This window comes from Sminthopsis crassicaudata, chromosome 4, assembly GCF_048593235.1.
Source record: "Sminthopsis crassicaudata isolate SCR6 chromosome 4, ASM4859323v1, whole genome shotgun sequence".
NCBI classification, from domain to species: Eukaryota; Metazoa; Chordata; class Mammalia; order Dasyuromorphia; family Dasyuridae; genus Sminthopsis; species Sminthopsis crassicaudata.
In genome coordinates, this window is record NC_133620.1 from 338,420,059 (window position 1) to 338,432,536 (window position 12,478).

The window sequence follows — 12,478 nt, forward strand, 5'->3', positions numbered from 1 at the left end:
GTGGGTGGGAGGTGGGGGGGGCAACCTTATTATTAAAAAATGTCAGAGCCCAGCTTATCTCATACTAGTATACAATTATTTTGTTTGTTAAAAATCATCCATTTAATTCAAAGAGGATTTGAGGAATTCCCCTTCCTAAAACAACACTCCATCACCCTGATCTGATTTCCAGACCAGGTGTCAGGATATTAAAATCCTTGGTTGGGCTCTACATGGAAGCAGGTGGCTATTCTAGGATTTGAGGGGACTCCCTACAACTCTTACTCCATCTCTGGCCTTTCTAATTCAACTCTTCTCCTTCTGCAGTCCCAAAGGAGACCGTCCCAGAACCCCCAAAGACAAAGCTGCAGCATGGAGAGTGCCGTCTCGGATGCCATGGAAGGTGAAGGGCCCATATTTTGGGACACACATAACACTGACCCCCTCCCCATTCCCTTCTCATCTTCCTAGGGCCCACTGCCACACGACCGGCCTGAGTAGTTTTGGCTTCAGGGCAGATCAGCAAGGAAGGGCCAGGCCGAGTTGGACTTTTAGGACAACCGTAACTTAATATTGGAGTTGAAGAAATGGCTATGATAAATATAGTCACAGCTTAGTTGGACCCAGTACTGGCCACAGGGCCCAGAAGCTCTGGGGGCCACTGGCTTCCGGGCAAGAATGGAGGAGGGGAGGTGACAAGGGGATAGGGAAGGACAGTCTAATAATACTAACCAGGAAGAACCACATTTCCGGAAACCAGAAACCTCTATCCCCAAGAATTCCAGGGCAAGGGGCAATAGTAAAAGCTTTCCAAGTACCAGACTTCTCCCCAACTACAAACCCAAACAGGAAGTTCAGTGGAAAAATTATTACTTTCCTTAGCTTTGACTCAGAAGAAGAATGGAGACTAGACAATGAAGTAAGTGGATGGATGGGTAGCTAGTACAGGGAACTGACCCCCTTCCATCTAGGCTAGATTGTGCTGAGGAGATATAAGGAACAAAACAAGACTATTCTCTATGATCTATGGCTCATTCTACCATCCTTCTTCCTTCTAGTTTCTTTGGGAAAAACTTAATCCAACTCAGTATAGCTATCCTTTGAAGGGGAAGGGTTCCTGGCCTATTTTGTATAATCTGGTGAAGCCTACGGATCCCTTCTCAGAGTAATGTTTTAAATACATAAAACAAAATAAGTATGATTACCAATGAAACCAATTATTTAAAATTTAGGAGAAAAAGTACATGTACTCTAGGCTAAGGGCCTTATAAATCATTTCTATTCCTACAAGCAACATCTGATTCCCAACTGGTATTTAAAGATAAAATATTTATTCAAAACAATAATGAGTAGAAAAAACCTAGTACCCAAATTCAATCTGATTCAATTTAACAGTTTTGTTAAGCAACTGCTATGACATCAGATATTGTGTTAGGCAGCCAAAAAACAAAAAATCACACCTTCTCTCAGAAAGTGCACATTATCCTCACTCCAGGTGAATGATGGGATTGTTTCTTAGGTGTCTTTTTTTTAGCTTCTCCTCTAGAATGGTGAGATTTCAGTCCCTGAAATTCACTATTCAAAGATTTTGACAATAATCACAAATACTTCTTCAATATTTCCTCAGTAAATTTATGATCTCATTGATATGGACACTCTTTCTAATGAAATAGATCTTAATTCATCCATGTCTTCTAGTCTGATGTGATTCTTATCCATGTTTCCTCAAAGATCCTCTATAGATTCAGTATGCAAATTTACTAGAGGACTTCCCAAAGATCATTATGATTATCAGTGAGTGCAACAATTGGGCTTTTTATCTTTTTTTCTTCACTCTTTATGCCTGATTGACCCAACTCCTTTCCCAAAATACATAGGTTTGAAAAAGCATGCAAATTAGAAAGGAAGGAAGGAAGGAAGGAAGGAAGGAAGGAAGGAAGGAAGGAAGGAAGGAAGGAAGGAAGGAAGGAAGGGAGGAAGAGAGGGAAGGAAGGAAGGAAGGAAAGGAAGGAAGGAAGGAAGGAAGGAAGGAAGGAAGGAAGGGAGGGAGGGAGGGAGGAAGGGAGGGAGGGAGGAAGAGAAAGAGGGAGGGAGGGAGGGAGGGAGGGAGAGAAAGAGGGAGGGAGGGAAGGAGGGAGGAAGGGAAGGAGGGAGGGAGGGAAGGGGGGAGGAAGGGAGAGAAAGAGGGAGGAAGGTAGAGAGGGAGGGAGGAAGGGAGGGAAGGAAGGAAAGAGGAAGGGAGGGAAGGAGGGAAAGAGGAAGGAAGGAAAGGAGAGAGGGAGGGAGGAAGGAAGGAAGGAAGGGAGGGAGGAAGGAAGGGAGGGAAGGAGGGAGGGAGGAAGGGAGGGAGGAAGAGAGGGAGGGAGGGAGAGAGGGAGGAAGGAAGGAAGGAAGGAAGTCAGGAAGGGAAGGAGGGAGGGAGGGAGAGAAAGAGGGAGGAAGGGAGAGAGGGAGGGAGGAAGGGAGGGAAGGAAGGAAAGAGGAAGGGAGGGAAGGAGGGAAAGAGGAAGGAAGGAAGGAAGGAAGGAAGGGAGGAAGGAAGGAAGGGAGGGAAGGAGGGAAGGAGGAAAGGAAGGAGGGAGGGAGGGAAGGAGGGAGGAAGGGAGAGAAAGAGGGAGGAAGGGAAGGAGGGAGGGAGGGAAGGAGGGAGGAAGGGAGAGAAAGAGGGAGGAAGGGAAGGAGGGAGGGAGGGAAGGAGAGAGGAAGGGAGAGAAAGAGGGAGGAAGGGAAGGAGGGAGGGAGAGAGGGAGGGAGGAAGGAAGAGAAAGAGGGAGGAAGGGAGAGAGGGAGGGAGGAAGGGAGAGAGGGAGGGAGGAAGGGAGGGGAGGAGGGAGGGAGGGAGGAAGAAAGGAAGGAAGGAAGGAAGGAAGGGAAGGAAGGAAGGAGAAAAGAGTAAGGAAAGGAAAGGAAGAAAAGGAAGAAAAACAAGGCAAAAAGGAAGAAAAGAAAGAAAAAATGAAGAAAGGAAGGAAAGAAAGGAAGAGAAAGATTAGTCTAGCAATGGTACATAGGATAGATTGGAAGAGGAAAGATAAAATTTAAAAACCTACTGGGAAGTTATTGCAGTAGCACAACTATGACCTAATAGTTGACAAAAGGAATGGCAAAGAATAGGTGGACTAAACTTGTGACTAGGAGAATGGTGAGGACACTGGCAAAAACTAGGAACCTGGGAGGAGGAGCCAGTTTTAGGAAAAAGATACATTGAGTGAGTCTGAGGTGGCCCCTCGGATTTGTCAAATAGGTAGTTGGAAATATAAGTTGAGATGTCATACCTACCCCAGAGCTAGGATAAGGTATTGTATGTCCTAGTCAAGATTTTAAAGAATCTTCCCTTACTCTCATCTACTGTCAACTTAAAGCGTTTAGCTTTCACAATAATAATTTATCACAAAATAAAAACCTTCATCCCATGGAAAGTGAGATTTTCTGACATTAAAAATATGTAGATATCTAAAAAAAACTATACTATGTAGCCCTTGTTATCCTCTGCTATGGGCCACACTACCTCTATGTCAGGCAGACAAAAAAGGGCCACAGGGAATATTTGATAAATAATTATATTAGTCTATTGATATTATTATGGGCATATACATAACAAATTTTGGAATTTATTTCCTTTAGTATTGAATGGGAGCATAGGAAGCCCCCTACTGGGAGTTTACAGAAAGTCAAGATATATTGATACCAAAAAAAGTATTACCTACTCCTAGTTCAACACCCAGTGCCCAACATCCCTTTCCTAGCTACCAGATGATACTTCTTTCTCATCTCATCAAATGATTTCTTGAAGCCAAGTCTTGCTGCTTTTTGACATGTGGTTCTAAATTCCTCTTCCTTTTCCCTGGGTGGAGGGGAGGTAGAAGGAGAACACTTCCTTTCCCATTGTTGTATCCATTCCCAAGGAGTATGGAAGTCTCTCCAAATGTTCTCTGGAAATACCTAGCTATGCCTTCTCCTGGTTCCTTCTACTGGGCAGAGTTTCACCTTGACCCCAGTTGATTCCAAAATGGGAAGGAGGGATAGTGGACCTGAAGCACCTTGAGCTTTTCTCTTTCTACCCTCTATCCCCAGAGTTGGAGGAGGCCCATCAGAAGTGCCCACCATGGTGGTACAAGTGTGCCCATACATTGTTGGTGTGGAATTGCTGTGCTCCGTGGGTGAAGCTAAAGAAAATTTTGCACCTGATTGTCATGGACCCCTTTGTGGACTTGGGCATCACCATCTGCATTGTGCTCAACACCCTTTTCATGGCCATGGAGCATTATCCCATGACTCCCCACTTTGAGCATGTGCTCACTGTGGGCAATCTGGTATAGAGGGGAATGAGGGATTGGAGGGATTTCTTTGGAGAAAGGGATGGTGGGTGGTAAATTTCTGAGCATGGGAGGGGGAGAGTCTGCGGGCAAATAGAAGGATGAATGAATAAATGATGCTCACTATGAGCAAAGCATTGTGTTAGGTATACAAATTAAAGCACAAGTATTAGGTGTACAAATAAAAAAAATAAGACAGTCTCTGTTCCCAAGGAGTGCCCATTTTAAATGAGGCTTCTGAGGTCCCTTCCATGATCTATTATAATGGGAAAGACCAAATATAAAAAGTTTCAGCTTCAATTCACGTAGAAAAACTGAGTGGTCCTTAGGATGTAGATGGCAAAACCTTTTACTTAGAGTCATTTCCAAAGAGAAATCCATATCTGCTTTTGATGATGAATCATGTGACAGTGATGAGAATTTTAGTGGTTAGAATTTATTTTTAAAATGGGTTTTCTAAGTATACTCCCTTAAAGGGTCCAGCTAAGTAGCACAGAGGATAGCTTGAAGGGCCTGGAATTAGGAAGAGTTCCTTACTTCCTGAATTTAAATCTGGCCTCAGATACTTACTAGCTGTGTGATGCTGGGTGGATCATTTCATCCTGTTTACCTCAGTTTCCTCACTTGTAAAATGAGCTAGAGAAGGAAATGGCAAGCCACTTCAGTATTGTGGCCAAGAAAACCTCAAATAGGGTCAAGAAGAGTCAGACAGACTGAGAATACTGAACAATAACAAACCCACTTAGTAGGTGAATCCTGTAGTACCTAAAGAGGGAGTTACCAGGTCCAATTTCCAAGAAGGCCTCTCTTGAGGAAGGCTACAGGGGTTGGCTCAAAACAGAGCTGGAATAGAGGCTAAGATAAAAGGAAGTTGTTATTTCCGGTACTGACCTGTCCATTGTTGGCATGTATAACAGAGAAAACAAAATGTGGCTCTGCTATTTATCATCCCTATGGATAGAATTATGGGCAAGTCCCTTCTTTCAGGATTTCAGTTTCTTCATCTCTAAAATAAGAGGATTTGATAAATGAGATGATTTCTGAGCCAAATGATTTCCAGTTCTAAACCTCTGAACCTCATCTAAAGGTGTCTGGAGGATTCTGTGATTGTATGGATAATGGTATGGGTAGGTAGATGTATGTGGAAATGTCCTGAGGAAGTATCTGGAAGTAACCTATATGTGAGGGTTCTTAGAGATATCTGGGCAAGCTAAGTCATTGAGTATGATGGATGGGACTTTGGTGTTAGCTTGTCTTGGAGAAAGAAATCCATGACCCAGGCTCCTGGTCTCTTCCTGGAACAGGGATATAGGGGACAAATGATGGACAGTGTGACTATGCAGTTCTCAAAATGAAGAATATTGGTACTTAAAAATTATTAGGCTCAAATTTCCTTTTTCCCATTCTCTAACCCTAAGGTTTCCAGGCTTGCCTGCCTGTTAGTCTGCCCCAATTTCACTTTCCCATCCTCCCTATCTATTGTTGACATGTACTGATCTCTGTGCTTATCCCCTCACCATTAGAAGCATTAGCACCTCATTCCCAGATCTTGCTGGGAGCCTGGCCCAGACAAAGGGAAGCTGAGCCTACTCTAGTCCTTGTATTAGCTCCTACCACAATAGATTTGGGGAGAGATGGATCCTGATAAACTTCCTATGTTGGGGAGGCAAGAGATCCCAAGAAAGAATGAGAAGGGGGCCTGGGCCTAGAGGGAGACCCCAGACATAGGGCCTTAGGGGGGAGAGCTGGGGTATATATGGAGTGACAAGCAGAGGGACTGGGATGTTCAAAGGGGCTGAGGAATTTCCATCCAGAGAAACGGGATCAGGTCTGGAAATGGGTTTTCCCTTTGATTAAGCCACACAGCTGCTCTGGGGTGTGTTCTACTGGCTGGTCCCTGGACCTTTGCTGTTTTCTGAGGTCTGGGCACCTGCTATGCCCAAAGAAGGCTTTCCAAAGAGGGCTTCAGCATATGCCTGAGGCAGGTGAGAAAATAGGTCCTTTGGAAGGAGAGCTACAGCTTGAACTCTCTTCCTCTAAGGCTTGGAGGCTAAGCAGCTGAAATCCCATATGAAATCAGGATCAGAGACCTTATGAATACTCACAAGAACCAGGACTTTTGAAAAGGGTGGCTCTTACTTCCCTTTCCTTCCTCCATCTCCCACTGTATTTTAGAATGCACCTCTTTTCCACCTTATTTCCCAAATTCCATCCTCAAAAACACCTGAAATTTAATTAAGAAAATAATTCATTCAGCCCACACCAGATTTTCTTTATGTACTTGCTCATAATGAGTGCTTAATCAATCTTGTTGAATTTGAAGCAGACAGGTGCAGAGCCAGGGTACACAGGCCTCTGGGATTGTGCCCATCTGTGCTCTCTTGCCACTGATTTCTTCTAAGCCCAGGGAATAGATTGCTAGTAAAGCTCTGGAGTTCCCTTCTCTATTATACTACAAGTGTCTAGAAACTGCAAGGAATGGGGAGGGGAAAGGAAAGGAGTGAGCATTTACTTAGCACCTACTAAGTGCCAGACACTGTGCTACATGCTACACAAATATTATTTTGTTTCATCCTCATGATCATGGAAGACAGGTGCTATTGCCATTTCCAATTTACAGTTGAAGAAACTGAGGTAGGTAAAAGTTAAATAACTTGCCCAGGAGACATAGCTCATGAGGTCTGAGTAGGATTGGAACTCAGGTTTTTCTTAATTCCAAGTCCAAGACACCATCATTTACTGATGTGCACAGTCCTGGGCTCCCTTTCTCGATGCCTTATAATTTAGAAGCTGTAAAGAGAGAATTCCAAGGAAGTAGGCTCAGAAGGGGCATTCCTAGCACCAATTTATGCATTTAGGAGGGAGGGAGCCATTCTGGGAATGGAGGGAAGAAGATTAGAGTCCAGTCGTAATTCTGGTTGTTTTTCCCAGGTTTTTACAGGCATCTTCACTGCAGAAATGGTGCTAAAACTGATTGCGATGGATCCCTATGAGTACTTCCAACAAGGATGGAACATCTTTGACAGTTTTATTGTCACCTTGAGCTTGGTAGAGCTGGGGCTGGCCAATGTGCAAGGGCTGTCTGTGCTTCGGTCCTTCCGCTTGGTACGTGCCTAATTTGGGGAAGTTCAGTACTCCCTTCTTCCATTATATTGGAAACTCCTGGGGATTGGGAACCATGTCTCTTTTTTTGCCTTTCCTCCTGCCATCTCTCAGGGCAGGTACCATATCACTTACAACAGGTTGAGAGCTACCTGAGATTTGGGATAGCATCTTCCCCATTGTACTGAGAACTCCTAATGTTGGGAATCATGTCTCATTTATTAGACTGGGAGTTCCCTAAGGGCAGGAACTATATCTCACACAATAGGACTATGAATTCTACAAGAGCTGGCACAATTTCTCCTCATCTCCATCTTCATCATTTTCATATAACCACCCCAACTTTAAAACCAGGCAGGTGGCACAATGTATAGAGTGCTGGGTCTGGAATCAGGAAGACTCATCTTCATGAGTTCAAACCTACTGATATACTTACTAACTGTGTGACCCTGGGCAAGTGACTTTTTTTTTTCCTGAGGCTGGGGTTAAGTGACTTGCCCAGGGTCACACAGCTAGGAAGTATTAAGTGTCTGAGATCAGATTTGAACTCGGGTCCTCCTGAATTCAGGGCTGGTGCTCTATCCACTGCACCACCTAGCCATCCCTTTTGTCTTTTTTTTTTTTCGGAGTGGGCAAGTGACTTAACCCTGCTTGCCTCAGTTTCTTCATCTGTAAAATGAGCTGGAGAAGGAAATGGCAAACCAGCCCCATATCTTTGCCAAGAAAATACCAAATAGGATCACAAAGAATCACACAAAACTCAAAATGAATGAATAGCAATAACTTTTAATATTACTTTAATATATATGATCTTATTTGATCTTTATAGATCTTGGAGTACTCATGCCCATTTTACAGATAAGGAAAATAAGAGCAGTTCAGGGACTTTTTCAGTTTTATACATTCATTCATGCATTCAGCAACTATTAATACTAGTATGGGGAGGAGTGAAGAAGGGAATAAGCATTTATATATCAGCCCCTATAATGTGCCAGGCACTTTACTAAGCACCTTACAAATATTAATTCATTTGATCCTCATAACAGCACCTTCTGTGAGGAAGGTGCTATCATTATCCCCATGTTAGAATTGTAGAAATTGAAACAACTAAAGGTTCTTCCTGACTTGAAGTCCAATACCCTGTCAGTGAATGGAACCACCTAGGTAGTAGTACTAATAGTACTACTGACTACTACTAGTATTACCACTATTAGTGATCACCACCACTACTACTATTACCACAGTAATAATATAATAGTATTACTAGTACTAGTACCACCACCACCATGACTATTACTACAGCAATATCATAAATAGTAATAATACTATTACTACAGTACAAGTACCACTAACACCATCACCATCACTACTACTATTTCAGTAATTCAGTGTTACTACTACTAGAATTACTAGTATTATACTACTTTTAGTATAGTAGTATACTGCAATATTAACATAGTACTACAATAGTAGTATAGTAAGTAACACCATCACCATTACTATCACTACAGTAATATTGTAGTAGTAGTAGTAGTAGTAGTAGTAGTAGTAGTAGTAGTAGCAGTACTAGTACCATTAACAACACAACCACTATCACTGGAACACAAAGAAATTTGGTAATTCAATCTATCTGGATCTCATTTTCCTTATCTGTAAAATGAGGAAACTGGATTAAATGATCTGTAAGGTCCCATCTAGTTTTAAATTCTATACCTGGTTAATACCAGGACTTGAACTAAAATCCATACCTTTTGACACTACCCTACTCCGTCCTGATGTCCTTTCACTCTTATGAGGATAGGAACTCCCAGAGGATGGGTACATATAGTTTCCCAAAGGCAAGAAAGTTGTATACTCCATCATATGCCATTAAAAATGGAGGCCATATTTCTCCATAGGGGACCATTTTAATAAAAGAGTTTCATTCTATATGTTCTCATTATTCATTCCCTATCCCCAGATGAGAGTCTTCAAACTGGCCAAATCCTGGCCCACACTGAATATGCTCATCAAGATCATTGGCAACTCTGTGGGAGCTTTGGGAAACCTGACATTGGTGTTGGCCATCATTGTCTTCATCTTTGCTGTGGTGGGCATGCAACTCTTTGGGAAGAACTACAAGGAATGCGTGTGTAAGATTGATTCCAACTGCAGCCTGCCCCGCTGGCACATGCATGACTTCTTCCACTCCTTTCTCATTGTCTTCCGAATACTGTGTGGCGAGTGGATCGAGACCATGTGGGATTGTATGGAGGTGGCCGGTCAGCCCATGTGTCTCACTGTCTTCCTCATGGTCATGGTCATTGGAAACCTTGTGGTGAGTAAGGGAGAAAGGGAACAAGGGAAGAGCCTCCAGTTCCTTCAGGCCCACAGAATCATAGATTGTTAGAACAGAAAGGGCATTAGACATCATCTCTTCAGTTCAGCTTGGCTCATATAATGGAAGAGAATGAGAATTTAAAGAAAATACAACCTGTTAAATGACTGAAATCCAGGGCTCCTGACTCACAATCCAGAGTTCATTTTGCTGTTGTGTTGCCCTTATCCCAATGAGAACTTGGAAATGGGTCAAAATTAATTTTTCTCTTCCCTCCCCCAATACCAAGTTCCATCTGTTCTCTATGAGTCAGGGTTTGGTATGTGTGGTTGTTTAGGAAAGGGGGCAGGGGATAGTTGGAAGAGGGAAGGAACATGATGAGGGTTAGGGCACATTTTCCAGAAAAACAATATTTAATTGATGACATGATAGACTTCTTCCTCCCCACCCCAGAGGCATCCCTTGTCCAGAGGGCAAGCACTCATCCCCACTACCCCATTGGAAGTTGCCTACAACCTAGCACAGCAGATAGGGACACTCAGGTACTAACCTCATGGAGGAAATTGGGGCACCTAATTCCTGGTGTCTGCTGTGCCTTGCCATGTGGTATGTGTCCAGCTGATCTTCTGTGATGGTGTAGTGGAGGGGCTCATGCCACATGTGTGAAATTCTTGGGTTGCTGAGTCAGCATCTTTCAAATACTTTAAAAATTAAAAATGGGGAAAGAAAGAAGGGGGAAAAATAAAGGAGAGTGGAGGAGAGATAAAGGCACCAGAAAAAATGAACCTTTAAGGTGGTTCTAGAAGGCAGACACAACCTTTAAAGGAGTATAGAGAAAATAGTTCTATACAGACACATCTTGGCTGTGTGATCCTAAGCAAGTCACTTCACCCTATCCACCTTAGTTTCCTCATTTGTAAAATAAACTGGAGAAGAAATTAGCAAACCATTTCAGTAATTTTGCCAAGAAAACCCCAAATGGGGTCACAAAAAATTGGACATGACTGCAAAATCCCAGAAAAAATGGTCCCTTCCAACTCTCAATCAGTGTTTATATTATGGAGGGGGAAGAAGAGGAAAGAAAGAAGATTCTCACAACAATTCCACAACAATAACAGCTAGAACTTACCCAGCACTTGTTTTTATAGATTATTTCATTTAATCTGCACAATAACCCTGTGAAGCAGGTAAAATTATTATCTCCATTTTAAGAATAAAGAAATAAAGGCTGAAATAAGACTAAGTAAGGCAAAATTTGAATTCAGGTTTTCGTGATCCTCAGTCCAGCACTGTCCTATGCCCCATTTCCAGCTCTATCCTCATATCCTCACTACTCTAATAGGACAACTAGGCTCAGTGAATTGAGTGCTGGTCTTGGAGTCAGGAAGATGTAAGTTCAAATATGGCCTCAGATACTTGCTAACTGTGTGATCTTTAACAAGTCATTATACTCCTGTTTGCCTAAGTTTCCTTCTCAGTAAAATGGAGATAATAATAGCATTTGTCTTCCACAGTTGTTGTGAGGATCAGGAGAGGTAATGATTGTAACTGCTTTGAACAGTACCTGGCATATAGTAAATGCTACACAAATATTACCAATTATTATCATTATTATTATTGTGGAGAGATTCTGGGAACAGGTACAAACATTGACTTCCCCTTCTTATGAACTTTGTTCACTGCTCCCTCTTATTATGTCTTTATCCCTCTTCCATAAAGAGGAATGTTTGAAGTGAGTTTTGTATTATCTGGATCTATAGTTTCTTGGATTCAGGGAACTCCCAATAAGGAAACTGCTTCTGCCAAAACAAATCAATAACTGTTCTGCAATTTAGGCAGATTACAAAATTGCTCAGGGGCCTGTGATTTACAGGTCATTCAGTCAATATATTTGAAGCAGTATTTGAAGGTAGACTTTCCCAGGGTCCAATGTTGCTATACTAGTTGGGTAAGAGTATGAATGAGGACAGATTCATAAATCTAGAGAGCAGGAAGCAGGCTCAGAATGTATCTAGTCTAAGCCCCTCATTTTATGGATGAAGAAACAGAACCCCAGGGAGGTTGTGATTTGCCCAGGATCATATGGTGGTAAGTTTCCAAAGGAAGATTTGAATCCAGGGCCTCTATTGCCAGAGGTAGTACTCTTTCCATTGTATCATGTTGTATCCTGTGTATATTTGCGTTTCTATCTATCAGAGCACTTGGCTGAGTGCATGTGTTGATCTTCGTAGAATCATAAGATGTTGGGCTAAAAGAGAGATGACAGAGATGGACTGACCTCTCCAGAAAATAGTTGAAAGCTATGTGTATTTAATGTGGAAAAGAGAAGACTCAAGGGGAATGTATGAGAAAGCTGCCTTCAAGTATTGGAAAGGGCTGTTATATGGTGGAGAGATGAGCCGACTTCTTTGGTTTAGCCTCAGGGGATAAAACTAATGTAGTCTGGACATTGCAAAGAGGAAATTTTAGGCTAGAAGGCAAGGAAAAATTTAACACAATTATTGCTGATTAAAAGTGGAATGGGTTATTTTCCCACTTTGGAGATTTTCATACAGAGACTAAATGAGTAGTTGTTGGGCTCATTGTGGCAGGGATTCTATTCTTACAGGGGTGGAGGAGGGGAGAGAGAAAATTTTAGAACACAAGGTTTTGCAAGGGTGAATGTTGAAAATTATCTTTGCATGTTTTTAAAAATACATTTTTAAGAAGCTATTATTAAACAAAAAAAAAAGAAACTTGTCCAAGATCATACAAAAGGGATTTC

At 42.3% G+C, this 12,478-nt stretch overlaps 1 protein-coding gene across 1 annotated transcript in view; it reads left to right on the forward strand.

Annotated features, from left to right (window-relative positions):
• SCN4A (sodium voltage-gated channel alpha subunit 4) overlaps window positions 1-12,478 on the forward strand; it is a 60,507-nt gene that overhangs the window by 11,611 nt on the left and 36,418 nt on the right. Inside the window, 4 exon segments of the mRNA XM_074264751.1 lie at window positions 307-382; window positions 4,054-4,292; window positions 7,227-7,400; window positions 9,358-9,714. Coding sequence (XP_074120852.1) covers window positions 307-382; window positions 4,054-4,292; window positions 7,227-7,400; window positions 9,358-9,714 — 846 coding nt within the window.